This window comes from Cucurbita pepo, chromosome LG01 (genome assembly GCF_002806865.2).
Source record: "Cucurbita pepo subsp. pepo cultivar mu-cu-16 chromosome LG01, ASM280686v2, whole genome shotgun sequence".
Classification (NCBI taxonomy): domain Eukaryota; kingdom Viridiplantae; phylum Streptophyta; class Magnoliopsida; order Cucurbitales; family Cucurbitaceae; genus Cucurbita; species Cucurbita pepo.
In genome coordinates, this window is record NC_036638.1 from 5,800,333 (window position 1) to 5,820,617 (window position 20,285).

The 20,285-nt window shown below is 37.7% G+C and overlaps 7 protein-coding genes across 11 annotated transcripts in view; 3 read left to right on the forward strand and 4 right to left on the reverse strand.

Annotated features, from left to right (window-relative positions):
* The window catches only part of LOC111801131, an 8,750-nt gene extending 7,713 nt beyond the window's left edge, over positions 1-1,037 (reverse strand). Inside the window, exons 1-2 of one of the 2 annotated variants that reach the window (XM_023685120.1) lie at positions 717-1,037; positions 55-128 (exon numbers count right to left, since the gene is read on the reverse strand). In XM_023685120.1, coding sequence (XP_023540888.1) covers positions 55-128; positions 717-759 — 117 coding nt within the window. In that variant the 5' untranslated portion in view covers positions 760-1,037. The remainder of the gene's footprint in view (positions 1-54; positions 129-716) is intronic. The other variant, XM_023685128.1, reaches the window with a different exon arrangement.
* Positions 1,038-1,115: 78 nt separating this feature from the next.
* Positions 1,116-3,422, forward strand: LOC111801145 (rRNA-processing protein fcf2-like). 2 transcript variants are annotated; one of them, XM_023685148.1, is made up of 6 exons: positions 1,116-1,442; positions 1,551-1,780; positions 1,976-2,036; positions 2,581-2,658; positions 2,767-2,882; positions 3,072-3,422. In XM_023685148.1, exons 2-6 carry the CDS (start codon positions 1,551-1,553, stop codon positions 3,178-3,180), a joined length of 594 nt encoding a protein of 197 aa, XP_023540916.1. In that variant the 5' UTR covers positions 1,116-1,442; the 3' UTR covers positions 3,181-3,422. The 2 variants fall into 2 exon arrangements, with proteins under 2 accessions (XP_023540916.1, XP_023540909.1); XM_023685141.1 differs by having other exon boundaries at positions 1,116-1,780.
* Positions 3,423-3,952: 530 nt separating this feature from the next.
* On the reverse strand, positions 3,953-6,049 carry LOC111809879 (protein LAZY 1-like). The gene is made up of 5 exons (XM_023696352.1): positions 5,955-6,049; positions 5,813-5,879; positions 4,792-5,567; positions 4,396-4,681; positions 3,953-4,205 (listed from the first exon to the last, which is right to left on the reverse strand). Exons 1-5 carry the CDS (start codon positions 5,958-5,960, stop codon positions 4,186-4,188), a joined length of 1,155 nt encoding a protein of 384 aa, XP_023552120.1. The 5' UTR covers positions 5,961-6,049; the 3' UTR covers positions 3,953-4,185.
* A 2,834-nt stretch (positions 6,050-8,883) lies between these two features.
* Positions 8,884-11,426, forward strand: LOC111779614 (proton pump-interactor BIP131-like). The gene is made up of 8 exons (XM_023659700.1): positions 8,884-9,242; positions 9,453-9,719; positions 9,898-10,092; positions 10,186-10,308; positions 10,396-10,542; positions 10,634-10,834; positions 10,920-11,018; positions 11,101-11,426. Exons 2-8 carry the CDS (start codon positions 9,468-9,470, stop codon positions 11,338-11,340), a joined length of 1,257 nt encoding a protein of 418 aa, XP_023515468.1. The 5' UTR covers positions 8,884-9,242; positions 9,453-9,467; the 3' UTR covers positions 11,341-11,426.
* A 437-nt stretch (positions 11,427-11,863) lies between these two features.
* LOC111779624 lies at positions 11,864-14,323 on the forward strand. Of its 3 annotated transcripts, none has more exons than XM_023659711.1 (5): positions 11,864-12,118; positions 12,269-12,460; positions 12,580-12,702; positions 12,804-13,019; positions 13,103-14,323. In XM_023659711.1, the coding sequence occupies exons 1-5, from the start codon at positions 11,882-11,884 to the stop codon at positions 13,337-13,339; spliced, it is 1,005 nt and encodes a 334-aa protein (XP_023515479.1). In that variant the 5' UTR covers positions 11,864-11,881; the 3' UTR covers positions 13,340-14,323. The 3 variants fall into 3 exon arrangements, with proteins under 3 accessions (XP_023515479.1, XP_023515487.1, XP_023515495.1); XM_023659719.1 differs by having other exon boundaries at positions 12,825-13,019; XM_023659727.1 differs by lacking the exon at positions 12,580-12,702 and having other exon boundaries at positions 12,825-13,019.
* Positions 14,064-14,816, reverse strand: LOC111806103. Its single transcript, XM_023691463.1, has one exon. The coding sequence runs from the start codon at positions 14,814-14,816 to the stop codon at positions 14,064-14,066; it is 753 nt and encodes a 250-aa protein (XP_023547231.1).
* A 2,564-nt stretch (positions 14,817-17,380) lies between these two features.
* On the reverse strand, positions 17,381-18,826 carry LOC111808420. Its single transcript, XM_023694374.1, has 4 exons — positions 18,421-18,826; positions 18,023-18,328; positions 17,699-17,931; positions 17,381-17,545 (listed from the first exon to the last, which is right to left on the reverse strand). Exons 1-3 carry the CDS (start codon positions 18,721-18,723, stop codon positions 17,716-17,718), a joined length of 825 nt encoding a protein of 274 aa, XP_023550142.1. The 5' UTR covers positions 18,724-18,826; the 3' UTR covers positions 17,381-17,545; positions 17,699-17,715.
* Positions 18,827-20,285: the final 1,459 nt, after the last annotated feature.

Below are 20,285 nucleotides of genomic sequence, written 5' to 3' on the forward strand. Positions count from 1 at the left end.
CCCCCCCCCCCAACTCATCAAGAGTAAGAGGCGAGTTTTCATACAGAAGATTACCTTAAAGGCACCTGAGACAAAATCCGATACATATGGCAGGTGTCCTTCTTTTGCCAGAACAGAGCCAACAATACCTGAAAGAATAGACCATACGTGATTTGCACTAATTTTCTCCAGAACTCCGGTAAAACTGGTGAACTAGCATTGTAAACAATACAATTTAACCGCCAAATGGAAAAATGCATGATTTAGGGCAAGTACAACAGAAATTCAAGACGTCTCCACTCGCTATGCTTTCAGCTTCTGAAACTCAAGCTCGTATTTCCTTGGCAATTCGTGGTATACACACACGACTACAGCACACATTAACTTCAACTATAAAATAAAGTAAGACACCGATGCTAAACTCAAGACAGTGCTGAAAAAACATCACACTGTCGAATATTCGACATTGGAAAATAAAACAAGCACCAATTCCGCAATAATATACGTCGATCATGTTGGAAGATCCTCAAGCTAACTCATAAACTCACTGCTAAGGTTCTGGCACAGAAAAAAACCAATCGCCACGATCAATCCACACAAACAGACCATGTATCGACCTGATAATTGTTATACATCAAACGTCCCTACCCCGAACCACGATCAAGCAAGTAATAAATTACAGAGTAGCACATTCAATAAGCAGAAAAAATAAAATACTAAGTTTACTGTGTGTGAACCAGCTCCAACGAGAATGGTGATCTTCCCAAAAGGAATCGCCATGGCAGTGGCAGGATGTGTGAATGAGAGTGGTACTGCAGTGGCGGCTACACGGCTCAGTAGTAGCAAAGCATCAGAACGTTCGTGAAAACCGAAGCTCGGACAGTGGAGTGAGGGCGGATTGTGGTCGGTGGACGACGAAGAGCATCGGCCGGTGGCAAAATTTCAGCCAAGTAATCGACGAGCTCTTGCAAGTCGGAACGTAACAACCCTATTAGCCAAGAAGGAAATCTGTGAACCCTCGAAAAATCAAATGGTGCTAATTGAGAATTAATTATTTTCCCCCCTTTTTATTTATTAAGCATTTATATTAATTTTTCATTTCAAGTTTATAGGTGGGTAAATATTTTTTTAAGTTTTTATAATAGCCTAATATTTAAAGCTTTTTATTAGTTTTGGATTTAGAAAAATAAGTGTTTTAACCTTCGCGCGTCCGATTTGGATTGAGAAAAATAAGGGTTTTCGCGCGTCCGATTTTGTCCCAAACCCTCACGATCTCACTCTCTCACACTCTCACACTCTCACACTCTCACATTCTCTTCCCTCTCTGCCAATCTTCCTCAATCTCACAATCTTGCGCTGCGTAAGACGGATTAAGCCGTGGGTTTGTTCGCTTGGAGGTCGTTTTGGTGGCGTTGCCGTGTTGCGGTCGTGTTAGCGGCCGTCCACCGTTCGCAGTGGAAGTTGTGCGTAGCAGAATTTAGGGAAAATAAAAATCTGATCGCCCATAAAACGAAAACCCAACCTGACCAGGAACTGATTGATTTTGTTTTTCCTTTTTAAATTTGTCGTAGATGTCAGAAATAAAGCCTATCATTGGCCTCTCTTGGGAGCCAAACCTACCAACCTCCTCATTGGGGATCAAAACTAAGGCTTGTGACAATTCTCACAGTCAAGCAGAAAATAGCCTTGTTTGGAAAATCAACTCAGAGCTTGTAGATGGGCTGTTTGTTCCACCAAACAACCCAAAAAAGTTGAATAATTTACTGAGAAAGCAAGTCAGTGACACGGCTGGGAGGAGCTGGTATATGCTCTTTTCCTGAAATTTCAGCAGTTTTACTATTGATACTTGAAAGAAACATGGATCCAATTTCATTCGAATGCTGATTAATATGATTTTTAAAATCATTGGTTCTGCCTTGCTAGATACTATCGGCTTACTAAACATAGTAGTTGACGTTCTAAATTCTGGTACTTATACGCTTATTATTGTAACTAGGTTTGACATGGCAGCACAAACCATGACCCCTGAAGTGGAAGAAGACTTGCGCTTGTTGAAGGTGAGACTGTATCCGACGTTTTATCTATTTTACTCTTATCAGTTTTCTATTCCACATATAGCAAGCTGGTAACTTTGATCATGTATCAAGAATTGAAATCATGCTAAAGAGCTCTGCAGTTGCGAGATGGGTATATCATGTGTGCGTTCTATAAATATTTGGGTTCCAAACCTTCAAGAATCAATGTTCTTCTAGAGCTATGACAATGAATATATATATGATTGCTATGATGCATGTAACGACCAATTAGAATGTCATGTTTCTACATATTTGATTTGTTAGGATCGTGTAGAGAAATAATAGTACATTTTGATGCCACATGAAACACATATTCCAGTGCACAGTTCATTAGTTCTTGAAACTATACCACGTTGAACCTTTGCATTGTGGTTCTTGAAGCTATACCATGTTGAACTTTTGCATTGTGGGACTCTTAAACCTGATATTGGACATTGGAGTGCGTATATTTGACTTATGCATCTATTCCCTCTGAAAAGATCTGTTTGATTGACTTATGCATCTCAATTTCTCTTGATGATTATAGCTGAGGAGTGTCATTGATCCAAAGAGACACTACAAGAAGGGTGACTCAAAATCAAAAACACTTCCCAAATATTTCCAGGCAAGCTTTTACTTTCACAAGTATTTACTAGTTTTATAGACGGGCAAAAGTAAAATTTTAGTGTTAATATTTACTTTTGACTTATGTAATGTTTTAAGTATTCATCAGGTGGGAACTGTGGTTGAGTCCTCTTTGGACTTCTTTTCGGGTAGATTAACAAAGAAGGAAAGGAAAGCAACGCTTGCAGACGAATTGCTATCTGACCAGGCCCTTACTCAGTACAGGTTTGATCAATGTCATGCCCTCTTTCTGTTGCAAGTTTTTCTAGTGGTGATGAGGATTCCTTAAACCAGTTCTTCCATTGATTCGCCCCATAATTTCAATGACTCTTTTGTTTCATGCTAGAGAGTAATAATTCTGTTGCACTTTCAAGCATTTTGTTGTGCTGATGTCCTTTCAAAAACCCCTTGCAGGAAACGCAAAGTACAAGAAATCGAAGAGCAGAATCGATCTGCTGGCAACGATAAGTGGAAAATAAAGGGACGACATTCACGAAAACGGTCTAAGGAAAGGAGGAAGTAGTTAAGGTGGCTCAAAATTTTGACCAGGAAAACCAGATAAACACAGCGGATCAAATGAAGTTAGGTGGGGGGCTGTGTGATACAAAAGTACGTGAATTGATCACGGGTACTTCTGGCTCCAACATAGTTTATGTGCTAGGTGAAGTCCAACAATACTTTTAATGTAACTTTGTACTCTGTAGAGTGGGGTGAACAAGAACTAAAGTTTATCTTTTATGGCTATTGAATTTCTTCCCTGCCAAATTTGATTCCGCATTTCCTTCATTCCGGTATCTGTCTCTGGTTTAGATGGTCACCTCGGAAAAAATAGCAATGAACAACTCATCCAACTTCTCACACTAGCAAATATCACTGCCATGTTTCCCCTTATTGTCTTTTCATGTACATAAATCAAGATATCCTGGCTTCTTTCCAAAGAGAAGAGGAAGAGAAGATACTTTTTTCTAAAAAAAAAATTAACTGAAGAAATGATTTAGAATTTCAACCATCATTTACTTGCTTACAGTTTTCTTGGTACGATTTATAGGGTAATTTTTTGTTTAATTTTTTTTTTCGTTAACCCCGTTTCTTGGACGCTCGTTTTTTGTTAAATTTTTGGTTTTTAGAAAGTAAACGATAGACTACTTGTTTGACAGCTTTTCTAGTTTTCTTTGTTTTAATATTCGAGATAAAAACATAGACTATTTTTTTGTGGAGACGAATATATTTTTTTTCATGTCAGGTAATTAAAAAGCAGAGGGTTGAGAAAAGCGAAAGAAAAAGGAAACAGAGAATTATCAACTGCAAGAAAATATGATCATAAAGTGTTGTAGGGATAGCAATACATTTCACACAACATACAAAGTGAGTGTTTGAAGAGGGAGATCCTCTACTTATTTTCACACCCAAACGCTGTTCAGACTGTAGTAACTTGCACACTATCATCAATAATTACCAATATGAGTACACAATACTGCAACACAGTCGGATACTGAAGAACAAGGAACATGCTTCTTCTGCCTCCCTCTCAAAGCTCCAGCACTAGATCTATGATGAACATAGCCAAAGTCAATTAAACAAGGATTAGCTCCTATTCATCCGTCTTGTCAAAGCTGAGTATAAATACTAACTTAGGACTATTATTTAAGCATTAATTTGTAGCTTGTGGGTGCTGATATTAGTGTTTATGAAAACCAGCAGGACATCTAGGTGGATGTTGATGAGTTTATTAACTTACAGTCTTCATCTGAATTAATCCAGCGTTCCTTGTTGTCATTTGGATCAGAACTGTTTAGTCCATAATGTGGTGGAAATTGATTCTTGATGCATCGAAAGCTTGGTTTCGACAGTGTTCTCTGAGGATATATCATGATATCCTCATCAGATGTCTGCTCTCCATTGTTGCAGCAACCATCATGGTTATGGATTGCTTTCTTCTTTTTCTGAACCTTTTGGTGTTTATCAGACTTCTGTATGATTGCTGAGCTTTCAGGGTGAACTTTTCTATGGAACATGTGAAAGATCTGCAACCAACATGTCATGTCATATGTTCTAGTTTGGATCTCTCTGATATATATATACTCTTCAATACCATTGGAAGCAAGGGTTAAGTTTAAGTCATAGTTTGGCGTACCTTATGCAGTTTTGTTTCTGCTGAAGCAGAATCATTGAGTCCTTCAACAGCTGCTGCAGAGCTCCGGGAAGAAGCAGACAGCATTCGTTTCTTCAGTTTCTTTTTCATAAGATGCATGGCAGATTTATCAATATCCTCTTCAGCTCTCTTGTCTTCCTTGTCAAATTTTGGACCTGCATTCTCCTCTGCTATTTTGCTTCTCTGAAACAGCTCGCCAAGGGAGGTCCTGTTTTCCTTTTTAGCAACTGCTGTAGTCTCTGACAATTCAATTGCTGACCCAAAAAGATATCCTTGAAGTGGGCAGATGATGCTTCCACTCATATTGCTTTCCAGGCCATCCATTGGCTTGCCACTTAGGGTAATTGTGCTACCATGGCTGCTCCTTCCCATGCTCACGTGACTGTTTCTCCCAGAGGAATCATTGTATCCCTCATCCTTAGTTTCAGCTCCTAGAACCTTTTCCAACTCATCATTGATAAGCTTTAGTTCATTTTCAGTCACTTCAGTTTCTTTTTCCGTTATATTCTCAACGGAAATTGAAAACTTTGGTGTCATTGGGTCATTGATGACTTGATCACATCCTAGAGTTCCAATTGCAAGAAACCCGTGGAAGATCTCAGACAATTGATGAGATGATTCATCTTCGTAGTCTTCATCTCCTACTTCAGATTCCAGACCAGCGAAAGATTTTCGAAGCTGCTGTTCTCGCTGGGCTTGCTTGAAAGGTTTAATGCTTGACTTTGAGATGTATTGCTGATCATCAACCGATTGTTGGCCTAAAAACAACAATCACAAGAATGACCTACGTGCTTTCAGCATATGAACAATGATTTCATGGTTTATTTGTAATTTCTGGTTGAGTATATGTTCTCAATCAAATGCACTAGACTGATTAAACATATATACTTATTATGACTTGGATTTTGAAATATATGCTATTGGTATGAAATTTCAAGTCAAAATCATCTGCTATACAATGCAGGGTCAATGTCACAGACGAATACTAGTTGAAGGTATTTACCAATGGCATAATCTTTGAACGGTTCACCACCATTCTGCCGAAGTTTACGGTGCATCCAACCAAGTAACTGAGGAGAAACCACAAAATCATTTAGTATTTAGACAGAAACACTCTACAAGGATTCATGCAGAATTAAGTTTACCTTCATCTTTCTGGTTGTGCTTCAGAGAACTGAGTTTTGATGTGTTCACTTTAGAGGGATGATGAGGGGAAAAAAGGTGTTTTTCCATAGTTTAGCTCACTGCTTATTTATCAACAAAGCGTCAGACTCTTCCTGCATACCTCCAATAGTCTGAGATGATGTGGGTAAAGGAAACATAGGGATGGTTACAAAAGAATTGGTTGGGTTATGCTATCCATTCAAGTGGCCAAATGGTTAGTGGGTCCTGGGACACGCTTATGGAAGCTGGTCATTCCATCAGATGAATGTGACTGGTTTTGATTTTTTGGTACTTTGGGTGGTGGTGGTATCCACTCTCTCCCAACCTTAATTTCCTATTCTTTATGTTATTAAACATTCTGTTTTAGTTATAATTAATCAGCTTTAAGTATCTTAATTTAGTCATGTTTTGTACATGGTTGTGCTATCCACACAACATGTTTTGCATATGCCTCCGTGTGAAAATGATAGCTTCCATCCTTATAATTGTAACAACTTCACTATGATTTGGTGGGCAAACCCCAAAATGACTGGTGGGGTCTGTAGAGAATCTTGTGTTGGACCAAAATAGGAGCAAAGATAATTCACAAATAAATAGACGGTTTCTGATCAGGGGCACACTTGCATTATTCGACCTGGAAAGGTAGAAGAGACTATACATTGTGTTACAAAACTCTTCAAGATCTTATTTTCATATGTGACTCCATATTGGATCAGGCAGATGACCATGATTCTAGCATCGTTGTTGCTAACCTCAAATTGTGTTACAATTGTATAGATGACCATGATATACGTGCTTGTTTCCCTGCTAGAAATAGGTGATAATAGTCTTTTAGGCTTCATAACATGATCTCTAGCATCATGTCAGAATATTTCTTCGAGAAGAAAATATAAAAAGAAAACAATATGCCTGGGTCCTATGTGCTTTTAGATCCAGCCTTTTACAACGCCACGTTTCTGAAACATTCTGTTATAGGACATAAATTTTACCCTTGTGGATATCAGCTAGTTCTTGTTTGTTGTTCATATTTATTGTGGATATCAGTAGTATCCTTCGACTATAAAGACATGGTAACCTGGTGAGATAGGGTAAGAAGAAGAAAAGGAAGCAGTTTATCCTCTTTAACTGTAACAATAATTTGTAAATGTCCTGATCCTCTCAGTCTTATTCTGAGCTTTTACGGGAGAGAAAATACTATTCCTAGGAAAGAAATTGATATGATTTCAGTTCTGTCATCACGTATCTGAAGCCTTCTCAAGTCATTTCCTTAGCATGAAAAAGATCTCATTTGGCTCAAGTCTGTCCCGGATATGCTCCCAATATGAGAATGTGAGCGCTGATTATAATGTTTCTTTACTGTGTCTTACAACTTCGGGCGGAATATTTAGGAACAAAGGGTTCAGATTTTATGTCAAGTCATTGGTAAATTTCGAGCTGATAAGTTGGGTTGGTCTATTTGTTTTGTAGTTTTGAACCTGGTAGATTGATATTTGAATCTTAAGTTGATTAGATTTGCATTGGATGTAGTGAGAGAGTGGGAAAGGTGCAAGGGGGGCCATGCTCCATGAACTTGCAAGCTTTTCAAGTTTTTACCGAAGCTTGTCAAATCCAACTAAAATGATTGGTAGATCCGTTGATCCATGATAAGACGTGTTCATACTACTAGCCCTTTACACAAAATTCACTGTATGAAGAGATTTTATATTCAAACCTTGTGCCTTCTGGTATGTTTCTATCAAGGCTTTCAAAGATTAGAATACGAAAACGAAAACGAAAACGAAAAAATGAGCATTTTATTGGACCTACTAAACTTTTGTGTCTACTTTGGTTTTTAGGAACCAAACATGAAACTAAAATCCGAATGTGTTATATGAGTGACATGAGGGAAAACAAGGATGTGGTAGACAAAGTGCGCCACATATTTATCCCTCTCTTGAACTTTTCCTTTTGACCAATACCCTAAAAGGCCTTCCAATGGGGATGTAAATGTATGCACTGAACATGCTGTGTTATAAATCTCCATGTCTAAATGCAACAGCCCTCGTTCATTATGCAAAAGCAAAGCATATAGATAGGCCTCACTGTGATGTGGTTACGCCATGAACATTACTCTGTTTGTCTAAATGCGTTTTAACTTTCATTTCTGGATTGAACCCTACTTTTGATCAGTTTTTGTATCTTGACTGCGAGGCTGGTTGGGTATTATTGAAGAACATTGCTGCCTCTGTTGTTTGGGCGGTGGTGGATACAGATTGAGACCTTACACTCACATGGATGCTCATACTATTCTAATTGCTTTCTTCTTTTCAACTCTAATTCGGCCTTCCTATCACACTCTTGAGCTCAACCAGCCACAATTATGGTACTTCTTTCTTAATACCATGAAATCGTCCTTTTGGAACTTCAAGGACGTAGGATCTACGAAATAAAATTCTTAGTCCAAGGTAGATGTGACAAGAAAGTATTATAACTTTCTATCATTTTATCAAATTTGATCTCAATCCTCCAAGTTATTAAAGGCACATATAAATTATTGAATTCACATCCAATTATTATTACGAGACAGTCACATTATGATAGACTCACTGATTATTACAAGACAATCACATTATGATTGACTCACTAAATAATTATATCATTGCTCGAACACGTCCGACCCAAATTTTAGCTAGTATTCATCTCAAAATCTCTATACTATGGTGCCACCACCCAATGACCAACATGACTGACGAGAGACAAAAGATTCTCATTTATCTAAATTTAGCTTCTAAAGCAACACATCCCATCCTCATGAAAAGGCTTACTAAAGTATGCTTCAAATTCTCCAAAAATTCTAATTGAATTCTCCATTTATTAGTTAATCTCAACCGCTTGACTTAAGATAATCATAAACTAGCTTTGGGCATTATTATGATAGATTCTTTCTTTCGGCCACCAAATTTGAAATGTTTATCTCAACCAGCAGTCAAGTTGTTTGTCTTTTTAATTTAGCCAAGAACTTCTTGAACCATTTTTTGCAATTCATGTCTTGAATTGCACGTTTCTCCGGTGATGGGAACGCAATCTCCATTTTATATCTAAACCCACTTGCCGAGTTGCGGTTGACTTTCATTTACATTCAAACTTGGCGTGGGGAGCAGGTGCTCGGTGCAAAGCAATCAGCTCCTTTTACATACAGCCAATCGAAAGATTGTTGTGCCGTATAATCCGGCTACCATCTTCACCCACTCGCAGCTCGATTTCGAACCAACCGTTGTTTTGATTTTTTGGTATCAAACCCGTTCTGTCTCTTCCTCGCTCTGTTTTTCTTCTGTAATTTGAGTTTTCTGCACTTATTATTGAAGCTTTTATGTTGCAACAATAATGTGAATTAGTTCTAGTTTGTAGCCTAAAGAACAAGAATGTGATGCTAAGTTTAGAAATGGGTGTAATTTATTTTAGTGTTTCTGAATGGTATTTGCTTTGTTGGGCGTTGATAGGCAAAGCACATCGCCATGGGAGAAGGAGATTGCAACTTTGGAGAGAACAAGGTGGTAGAGGAAGGACCAGAAGTTGCTGGTGATGAGGCGGTAGTTGATGAACACCAAATGTTTGATGAAATGCCTGGTGGAGTTCGACAATTTTATTTTGCCAAAGTTTTGGCACTTGAAAATTCAAACATAGATGCCATGATCAAGGCTGAAGAGACGATTACAAAGATGAATCAAGACCAAATTCTTGTCGCCCAGAAGATAAGGGACAGACAGGTATGTGGAAAAGAATTATAGTCCTTATTTTTTCTAATCCACAGATCATGATTCATATGAGCTTTTCGATGTATAACAATGGAGGATTGAAATCTTCATTTATCAGACAAATCAGTTTTCCTAGATGAAGTGATATCGATGTGCAACACACACTGAATATAATAAATTTTGTTTGTAGATGGACCGTGCTCGGGTGATCACCAAGTTGGAGAACCAACGATACTATGAAAATTGGGATGAATACAACCTAGAATACTACAGACACAGAATGAATGTCCTCCATCTATCATTACACAAACTGACTTCTGCAAACAAAGCATGTAAAGGGAAACCAAATAACTCGTGCTTGTCAGGAGGGAAAGTTGATAAGCAAGTATGATCAACTCTAAACTTTTCTCTTATGTATTTCATTCAACTTTTTAGACTTTCTCGATTTTTTCGTCTTATGCAATCTATTATCTACCAGAAATTATCTTTCTTGATGCGTCATGGGTGTAAAAATATGGCTGATGAGAGAAAGCTACTAGCGGAGGTTAATACAAGACAAGAGATGGATGGTGACTTGATAGCAGACGAAGTCGATTCTTCTGTAATACTCAGCATTAGGCATTTAGAATATTATGTTTAGGAATTGATGAATTATCATCTTTATTAATTTTCTGAGTTATACAAACAGATTATGCCGTTGTTGAGCGGTCTGCGGCGTGCGCAAATTGATGTTCAAATTGCTCGTGCGCTTGAGAGGAAGGAAGCTATTGGTGATGCTCCGGTGAAGGGAGAGATGTGGACCTCATCGCATTTGAAAAAGGCCATTCAAGAAGAAGTAAGAGGAAACAAGAAAACACAGAACTTTGATTGATTGAACTGTATAATTTATAATAAAAAATTATCCCATGTTCTTTGTACAACAAAAGTTGCAGGAAATCTACGACTGTTCAGATGAATGTAGGAAAAGACAGGCAAGAGTAAGGTCCAAAATTAAGAAGACAAAGAAAGAAGTAGAGAAGGTAGAAAAGGATATAAGGTGTCTACAGAAACACTTGATATATACCAACCGCAGAAAGGAGGAGGCATATGACACTATTCTTAAATTGAAGAAACAATATGGAGAAGAGGTATATCTTATATATGCATCATAATTGATCACTCACTCATAGACTGTTGCACTGATGCATTGTTTGTGGTATCTTATGGGTTAAGAATGCCTCCCACTACCAATATCGATCCCTCATGAAGAAGGTTGAAGAACTTGCTAAAATGAAAGACATTGCAGCACTTGAAGAACTATGTCAAGGACAGGTTAAATGTAGTAGCACTTGAAGAATTTGCTTTAAATTAGGATTTTAAGAGCTTATGAAGACTTGTTTCCCCCCCCCGTCAGGTTGAAAAGTTTATGCAGATGTGGAATAATTGGCCGGAGTTCAGAAAGGATTACAAAAGGAGAGTCGTGCCGTCCCTATGTAATCGAGAGCTTTGCATGGATGGGAGGATGATTGGCAACCAGAAATTAGAATTGGTTGAGGATAGTCGTAAACTTGTTATTCCGGAATCGCTTTCTAAAACTAGATTGAAATGGGTGATGAAAGATGCTGAAGATCCTTTTGAACTTCTTTCCTCTTAAACCTGAAATGCAGTGTGCTTTTTTGTTGTCTGTAAACATGCTTGAACTTCCTCTGGTTCATTTGAATCCCATATCTAATGGAACTTAAACCTTCAATTACGAAGACCTGTGAATCATAAAAAATTATGAAGTTTAGAAACTAAATTTAGATAGCTGATGTTGACCATTGACCATGACCAAATATCCATGTCCATTGTAAACCCACAAACAGTTGACTCATTCAATTCACAAATATTTTACATACAAACTTGGCGTGAGGAACAAGTGCTTAGGACGGAACTATCAGATTAACTTCATACAGTCAAAAGGAGGATGGTTTCATATAATCCCATTATTAACCACAGCAACCATTTGAAGCACCAATTGTTTTGATTTCAAGGTATGAAATTTCTTCTCCGTTTTTCTTCTGTAATTTGAATTTTCTTTAGTTACGAAGCACTACTAATCTGATCCTAAGTTTAGGAGTGGGTGCAATTTCTTTTAGTGTTTTTGAAGGGGTTTTGTGCTTTGTTGGAAGGCTTTCTTGTACTGGAACAGCGCCATGGACGGCGGACAAATCGATGATAGAGAGAAGGATGGATCGGAAGCTGCTTGTGATGGGGTGGTAGTACCCCAAGTGGTCGATGAAATACCTGTTCGAGTTCGAAAATCTTACTTTGTCGAAGTCTTGTCAGTTGAGAGCCCGAATATAGATGCCATGATCAAGAAGGCTGAAGAAACCATTGAAAGGATAAATGAAGATGAAGTTCTGTTAGCCCAGAAGATAAGGAAAAGAGTGGTATGTGAACAGAAACCCAAGTTCTACTTTGTTCAACATTTTAGTCTTGTTAACTTTAATAAATGGAGAGTTAGAATTTTCTTTGAGTGGATAAGTCAGTTTTGCTTGATTAGGTGATGATGATTAATGTTAATAAGTTTTGGTTTGTAGATGGATAGCGATGAGGTGAGGGCGAAATTGAGCGCGATAAATTACTATGGTAACTATGGACTCACTCCAGATTGGGAAAGAGACAGATTGGCTGTGCTGCATCTATCACTAGACAAACTGAGTTTTGCAAACAATGCATATAAGGATAAATCGAATAAGTCGTGCTTGTCGGGAGGGGAAGTCGATAAGCAAGTATGGCCTATTGAACTCTAAACTTATTGTGTTCTTCATTTGTCAGACTTGTTGGAGTTTCTTGTTGTTGTTCATATTAATTATGGCATGTACATGTATATTTACTGATGTGTGAGCAGAAACTGTGTTTCTTGATGGGACATGAGTGTAAAAACATGGCCCATGAGAGGAAGCTATTAAGGGAGATGAATGCAATACAAGGGAAGGATGGTGGGATGACAGTGGAAGAACTCCAGGCTCCTGTAATATTCAATATTTAAGCATTAATCGTGAAGATTTAGTTCTAGTTTTGGTAAAATTCAGTGATTTGAGTATACTTGGATGAGTTATCATATCTGTTTAAATTTTTGGGTTTATGCAACAGATTGAATGCCTAAAAGAGCAAATGCGCAACAACTATTGGGATTGTGAGAAATCCAGAGACGATGTTGGTCGTGATAAAGCCATTCTGAAAGACATACAACAACATAAGATTGGCAGGGAGAAAGGTATTGGCGATGGTGTTGTGAACGGAAAATTGTGGAAGTCCTTGGGTTCACAAGAATCCATTCGAGTGGAAGTAAGTAAGAGGCAGAAAGAAAAGGTAGGGGAAATTATTAAAGTAGGATATGTTGTAATTAATAGCTGGGGAAATGAATACAGTTGCAGGCTCTGAGCAAGGATTGGGATGAGGTAGCGGAAAATCAGATAAAAGTAAATGCCAAAATGAAGAAGCTAAGGAAAAAGGTAGAGAAGGTAGAAAAGGACATAAGTTGTTTACAGAAACGCTTGAAAGATGGCGATCGCAAAAAGGATGCGGCACACAACACCATTCTCAAGCTGAAGAAGCAGCAGGAAGAGCTTAGTGGTACATCAAAATCCAATTTACAGGTAATTTAGATTAGGAGAAGGCTGCAAAAACAGAGTTCTACTCTATTCCTTTCATTTTGAAATGCCTACCTAGGTTTTGTAAACATTATGCAACACGTGGCGCAATGCGACTGGACAGACCTTTTTTTAAAAGAGAAAAAAAAAAAAAAAGATTACCTTAAATGTAACATTCCGTATATAACACTATTAATGAACTCATAAATTCTACTCCTTTCAAACTTTAATTTCTTCCTATTAAACATTTATTCCGGATAAAAGGTTGATTAAAGAAAACCTGATTAGTTTGATTTTCCGTTCTTTTCTCCACTATCAGTTCATCCTTAACTTAGAAACTGGTTCCCACAATGCCTCTTAAGAAGAAGTTGTTAGTTCAAATCTCACATCTTAAACTTACCAAAAAAAAGAATGTATTATTATAAGTTGAATGCATTTTGTTTTCCAGTTTCCCTCTCATTTTGTGAGAAGCCAAACACAAGGGGTAATCCAAAACAAAGCATTCAACATTAATAATTATCAAAAAATAAAAAAGAGGCATATTTCTCAAAGGTTTATCAAAGATGGGACGATACTCTATATATTCCATTGCGAAATAACATCTACTCTTTTTTTTCTTTTTTCTTTTTTCTTTTTTTTCTTGTTTTTGAATTTACTCTCATCTTGGGTCCAAAAAAAAAACTAATAAAAAAAAGTGGAAAAATATCGAAATATCCTCTCTTTTTTATTTGCTCAATTTCTAATGTGGACCCCAAAGACTCCATAAACGAGAATTGAATAACCCTAATACGTCCGGCCATACCTTCCGGGCCAAACCCTTGCGGTTGCTCGGTGGCGGCGACGGAACAATCATCACCGCCGTCTCATCCTCAGTCCGCGATGGCTCTCCCTTTCCCTCCGCTGCTTCCACATCGTCACTCCCAGACGTCGTCGGAGCCGCAGAAGACCCCTCATCATTCGGCAGAGGAAGAACTTCCGGCAACGGCGGCAGTGGCGGGGCAACAACATTCACAGGCTTGTCCGACGACTGACGGCCGATTTTTTCCCTCTTCTTCCCTTTGACGTTCTTGCTGGATTTTTCCCCGTTAGCCAATTGCTCTTCAAAAGCCTCAATGGCCTGATGAATCAGCTCCCCGTTCGGCGACGAGTTCCACCGGTCCCAGAAACTCATGTAACAATCAAAACAAGTAAAAGAGGGGGGCGAGTGAACACACGCGCTACCAGAACTGGCGCGTGGAACCGTGGATTTCTTTGGAGCTCTCTTGGAAAATTTATTTCCAGAAACGAAAGACGAGGACGACGAGGTTTCCATGGATCTCCTCATCATGAAGGCCAAAACCTCTCGATCGTCAAGGGTCAGAACAGAGATGAGAGCCAATATCGCGACTGGAAGATAGTTGAAGACCTCAAAAAAGTCCCCATCGGAAGAAGAAGAAGAAGAAGAAGAAGAAGATGGAGATGGATGGACTTTGCCTTTGTTCTTTATTTTCATGGAGGCTGCTTTTCTTTCTTTCTTGTGTGGAGGGTTCTTGGACGATAACGAAATGGGTATTCGTATTTGTGGCTTTTGCGTTTGAAGCTACTTCACAATGGTGGGCTTTAGAGAGAGAAAGAAGAGGAGAGAGAAAATTGTTTTTTATTTTTTTTTTAAATTTAATTGGAAATAATTAAGTTAATTTACAGATTTGGTTTTTCTTTTTTCCTCTTTTATCCTTCCATTTATTTCCATTTTGAAATATTTGAAAATTACACTTCTCTTTCTTCCATTTTAATTTTATTGGATTTTCATTTTTTATCTTNATACGCAAAATAAGATGCTAATAAAATACTTAATAAATTTGGTAAACATAGTTGACATGATGTATTATTCACTAAAATTGGATAAAGAATTGCATTGAAAGGTTTGTATCATATATAGTAAAAGCTTATGTTAAAATTTGGATAAATATGCTTTACTTTTTAAAAGTAAATTAAAATGAATAAAAGTTAAAAAGCAGAATAATAAAAGCATTTTGAAAATCTTAGACCATAACTGTATTTAAACTTACATTATTGTTTAGTACAGAGGCCACTGCCAATTTATAAATTCTAATATCAACCTTATAATTTTACCCACACTGTGATCAACTTTCCTGTAACTTACGCGCTGAGAGAGCGCGTGTTTAACAAATTGGGATTTGAATAATAAACTAAACCAAATTTCACTGTGCCACTTTCCTTTTTAAAAATATTATTACTTCAGAGTCCTTGGAGATTGTAATTCAATTTAAATAATTAATTAAAAAGAAAAAAACATCATGATCTCTCTTTATATATATATATATATTTCTCGTCTCGCCTAATACCTTCAGTCTCGTCACTATATTATATATATATATATATATATATATAATATAGTGCAAAAATTGAGGCATAAACAAAAGTAAATTAGGTTTTAGGGCTTAACAAAATATGTGGAGGATGATAAATATTTTTAAAAGTACAAGGGCTTAACAATCACCTATTTTTCTTTACTTATGGAATTAATTCTTGAAATAATTGACCCAAAAATTTGACGATTTCAGTCATTACTTTTTTCAACAATTTGTTCTTCAAACACTATAATTTTCACTCCCTTTTATATGCTTCTATTTCAATTTCATTATATATATGTGTATTAAATAAAAAATAACATTTTCAATACTATGTCACACGCTCGAATTTTTCCTAGTTTAGGACAAAATTGGAATCATTTTTAAATTTTTTTAGGATGGGGACGTGGAATATATTGTCTAGTCATCCTTCACCTTATTCTCCAGAAGTTGTAAAGTTCTAAAATTAAAGGCTTTTATTCAATTTCAACTAGTCTTTTGGCGTTTTAAACTTGCGGAGGAGGATTAAGGAGAGATTTAGAATTTATAAAACGATTATGTGTCTAGCTCCTGAGTAGAATTAGAGGTTTGGTAGGTCATCACTGACCTATCTGATATTTTAGTGATTGTAATATAAGATGACATGATTGTGTACGTATGTGGAGGTGGTTAAGGATTTGGTAGCTTATCATTAATTGTGGATTGGAGCCCACGTAATGGTTTAGTGAATTGTGCTTTAATGAATTGTGATACCGGATGTTGTGATCCTATTGCTATATGAGAGCCGTTAAGAATTTGGTACGTTATCCTTAACTTTAGACGATTTAGCTAGAGCCCAAATAATGTTATAATGATTATAATATGCAGTGGATATGAATATGTGGGAACAATTAAAAATTTGCTAATTTATCTTGAATTTTCTTAATGGATAGAGATGAATAAATGGGAGAGAAGAAAAGGTGAATAACTCTGAAATTTATTCCCATGGGACAATAACCATAAAATACGCTTACATTTCTTCCTTTTAAAAGGGAAATTTTAAAATTTTAGAAATGAAATAGATTATTTTCATAGGAATGCGTCCCAAGACTGGTTGATTTTTTAAGAGCCTTAAAGATGCTCAACTCATTTCAAATTAATTTTAAATGGTGTACAATAAAAATAGGATTAAGAAATTTAAAGCGCAACCACAACAATTATTAATATTATATATAAAAATAAGTAAACAGCAAAAAGGAAATGTAATCACAAAGGTGGGACCGACTTAAGCGCGTGAGGTCGAGCCACAGAAATTTGGTACCCAGCGCAACATATTCGTATTGACCGGGCCCCAGCTTTCCACATTTAAGAACATTTTAATATTATACGAAAGTGAGCCCACGACAAAGAGGTCCGTACAAATCTATTACTGTGTTTTTAGGGGCATAATAGTCTTTTGGACCACTTCTGGATAAGAACAACCGACCAAAATCACCAGACCACGCGTCCGAATCTGAGGACCATCTTTTTTAGGTACTTCCAATTTTTAAAATTTGAACCTACTGAATTTAAAAGCCTAATTTTATAGTTTTGGAGGTGGTGTTATGTACCAAAAAGCCCAATTCATGTTCTCGATCCTCATTGTATGTTAATATACTAATTGGAGGAGTAATCAACCCTGTTCATTAAATTTAACAACTTTGAAATCTGTTGAGAGACGGGTAAGTAGGGAGCAGTGGAATCCAGAGAATTTATACATCACTTCCTTGTCTGTACGTATGTATATATCGAAAATTAATTGATCTAATGTAAATTCGAAAAAAAAGGAGAGCATTAAAAATTATATAGACCATAAAAAGGACATTGTAGTAAAAAGATGAAAATTAGAGGGGTTGTTAAGATGGTGGATAGAGAAGAGATGTAGGATGTCCTAATCAAACTGTTCTTCATAAACTACCTTGTTCCTCCTTCATATTCNGGGGGGGGGGGGGGGGGGGGGGGGGGGGGGGGGGGGGGGGGGGGGGGGGGGGGGGGGGGGGGGGGGGGGGAAGAAAACGAAAATCAATCGGTCTTCTTATCGGAGGGGTGAGATTTAGGGGGAGCGGAAGAGAGGTTATCTTCTTGGATTTTGGCATGAGTCTCGTCATCTCGGTCCTTAAAATACCTTTCGAATGCCCTTGGAATGAATCTTGGGATTAAAAATCCAAATAGATTTATGCAGAAGTACGCAAAATTAGCCACCGCCAATGTCCTTCCGAACCAGAACCATGCTATGTCCTGCCATTTTTATAAAACTAAATAAACCCATTGTAATTAATAATGTAGGAACAGAGGAGGAGGAGGAGGAGGAGGAGCAGAAGAAAAATACGTTGATGGGTGCATTGGCCGGCAAGGTTTTGTTGAGCCAAACATCTTTCATCCAATCCATGATCACGAAAATCCTCCTCACCGTGTACAGAACCGGCACCAGTGCTCTCACCGGCGGCGAGAACAACGACAACCCACTTATCACATTCTCCGTCAGAATCTGAAACGACAACAAAAACAAATGCGGAGTCGCCGACCGAACCGCATGCTCGTCACTTCTCGCAAACCCACCCAACACATATGCCAGTGGCAGGAACAGCCCTATCGTGGTCCCCACCACCACGTACATTCTAAACAACTTGCTCCCCTGTAACAACAAACCGCAGTTTTAAACATGAATCAGTCAATGAATCGAACTACACTCCCAATTTCTTGGGCGTACTAAACATTTAGCATTGCCTGAAAGATCTCCTGCGACGCGCCCGACGCATGGCCGTGAGACGGGAATGCAAACCGTGCCAGCAAGAGGAGGTAGGCGGAGGTGAAGGCAGGGAAAATCAGGTCGAGAATGGGGACAAGCCCGCTCGCAGAGAACACCATTATGAAAGCAACCAGTTGGAGTTCAATGACGCGGAGAGATCCCATCACCCCTCCAACAACCGAGTTCTGCTCTTGTTGTTGCCGCCATAGCGGCTTCTGCTGCGGCGCCACTGCGTCATTTGGGTCTGTTCGTGGAGCCACCGCCAGAGTTACACCCGACATCAGATTCAATTCTAGATTTTTCCAATACGATTTAGTTTGGAGTAAGAAGATGAAAGAACAGAGTATCAGATTGATTTGGGAGAGAGAGAGCGGTATTATGAAGAGAGGCAAAGATGAAGGGGTCAAGAGGCAGAAGGATGTGGGTCCGAGTTAGAAGGAGGAGAGAGAAATAGCGGTGAGTTGGTTGCCACGTGGGGAACGAAGAGCAAGAAACGTGTGCGCAATGGTTGAGTTGGATGACAGGTGTTGTATAAGTGTCAGGGCTGTGCATGGAACGTGTCATCTTCTACTCCTCTAACATTTACCACATAGGGGAATACACTTGTGTTGAGGTACGTGTATCCTATGTTTAAAAAACATTCAATCTTACTCTATATTTAAATTTTTTTGGAACATATATATTTGGAGTGACTACAAAATCTAAGATTAAATGTTGAATGAATGCAAATAAAATGATGATGTTTTTTCTTTAAATCTAGCATTTACTTGGATTGGGAAGAGTGAAAGAACAGTNACTGAATTTAAAAGCCTAATTTTATAGTTTTGGAGGTGGTGTTATGTACCAAAAAGCCCAATTCATGTTCTCGATCCTCATTGTATGTTAATATACTAATTGGAGGAGTAATCAACCCTGTTCATTAAATTTAACAACTTTGAAATCTGTTGAGAGACGGGTAAGTAGGGAGCAGTGGAATCCAGAGAATTTATACATCACTTCCTTGTCTGTACGTATGTATATATCGAAAATTAATTGATCTAATGTAAATTCGAAAAAAAAAGGAGAGCATTAAAAATTATATAGACCATAAAAATGACTTACGATTTAGTTTGGAGTAAGAAGATGAAAGAACAGAGTATCAGATTGATTTGGGAGAGAGAGAGCGGTATTATGAAGAGAGGCAAAGATGAAGGGGTCAAGAGGCAGAAGGATGTGGGTCCGAGTTAGAAGGAGGAGAGAGAAATAGCGGTGAGTTGGTTGCCACGTGGGGAACGAAGAGCAAGAAACGTGTGCGCAATGGTTGAGTTGGATGACAGGTGTTGTATAAGTGTCAGGGCTGTGCATGGAACGTGTCATCTTCTACTCCTCTAACATTTACCACATAGGGGAATACACTTGTGTTGAGGTACGTGTATCCTATGTTTAAAAAACATTCAATCTTACTCTATATTTAAATTTTTTTGGAACATATATATTTGGAGTGACTACAAAATCTAAGATTAAATGTTGAATGAATGCAAATAAAATGATGATGTTTTTTCTTTAAATCTAGCATTTACTTGGATTGGGAAGAGTGAAAGAACAGTGCATGCTTGTTTTCGGTTTTTAATGAAAACTTAAATGTGGATGATATTTTATATTTGGAGGGTTAATTAGGTTGATGGATTAGGATTAGTATTTAAATGAAATTAGGAAAAGAAAAGAGAGATATGATCTTATTGTGAACAGAAAGCAAGAAGACCAGAAAGATGGGGTTTTTCAAGAAATTGAACTTTACACGCAAAAACAGAAAACCCGTTGAACAAGAGTTTGAAGCAGAGGTTAAATTCTAAAAAAAAAAAAA

Coding starts and splice junctions, on each gene's coding strand:
- LOC111779624 (XM_023659711.1), top strand. CDS start 11,882: ATGGACGGCGGACAAATCGATGATAGAGAGAAGGATGGATCGGAAGCT. Junction 12,461..12,579: donor GAGGGGAAGTCGATAAGCAA/GTATGGCCTATT, acceptor ATGTGTGAGCAG/AAACTGTGTTTCTTGATGGG. Junction 13,020..13,102: donor AAGAATCCATTCGAGTGGAA/GTAAGTAAGAGG, acceptor AAATGAATACAG/TTGCAGGCTCTGAGCAAGGA.
- LOC111808420 (XM_023694374.1), bottom strand. CDS start 18,723: ATGTCGGGTGTAACTCTGGCGGTGGCTCCACGAACAGACCCAAATGAC. Junction 18,329..18,420: donor CGTCGCAGGAGATCTTTCAG/GCAATGCTAAAT, acceptor TTGTTGTTACAG/GGGAGCAAGTTGTTTAGAAT. Junction 17,932..18,022: donor CGGCCAATGCACCCATCAAC/GTATTTTTCTTC, acceptor TAAAAATGGCAG/GACATAGCATGGTTCTGGTT.
- LOC111779614 (XM_023659700.1), top strand. CDS start 9,468: ATGGGAGAAGGAGATTGCAACTTTGGAGAGAACAAGGTGGTAGAGGAA. Junction 10,093..10,185: donor GAGGGAAAGTTGATAAGCAA/GTATGATCAACT, acceptor ATTATCTACCAG/AAATTATCTTTCTTGATGCG. Junction 10,543..10,633: donor AAAAGGCCATTCAAGAAGAA/GTAAGAGGAAAC, acceptor GTACAACAAAAG/TTGCAGGAAATCTACGACTG.
- LOC111806103 (XM_023691463.1), bottom strand. CDS start 14,816: ATGAAAATAAAGAACAAAGGCAAAGTCCATCCATCTCCATCTTCTTCT.
- LOC111809879 (XM_023696352.1), bottom strand. Junction 5,568..5,812: donor GTTCAAAGATTATGCCATTG/GTAAATACCTTC, acceptor TGTTGTTTTTAG/GCCAACAATCGGTTGATGAT. Junction 4,682..4,791: donor CAGAAACAAAACTGCATAAG/GTACGCCAAACT, acceptor TGTTGGTTGCAG/ATCTTTCACATGTTCCATAG.
- LOC111801145 (XM_023685141.1), top strand. CDS start 1,551: ATGTCAGAAATAAAGCCTATCATTGGCCTCTCTTGGGAGCCAAACCTA. Junction 2,037..2,580: donor AAGACTTGCGCTTGTTGAAG/GTGAGACTGTAT, acceptor TGATGATTATAG/CTGAGGAGTGTCATTGATCC. Junction 2,659..2,766: donor CACTTCCCAAATATTTCCAG/GCAAGCTTTTAC, acceptor AGTATTCATCAG/GTGGGAACTGTGGTTGAGTC.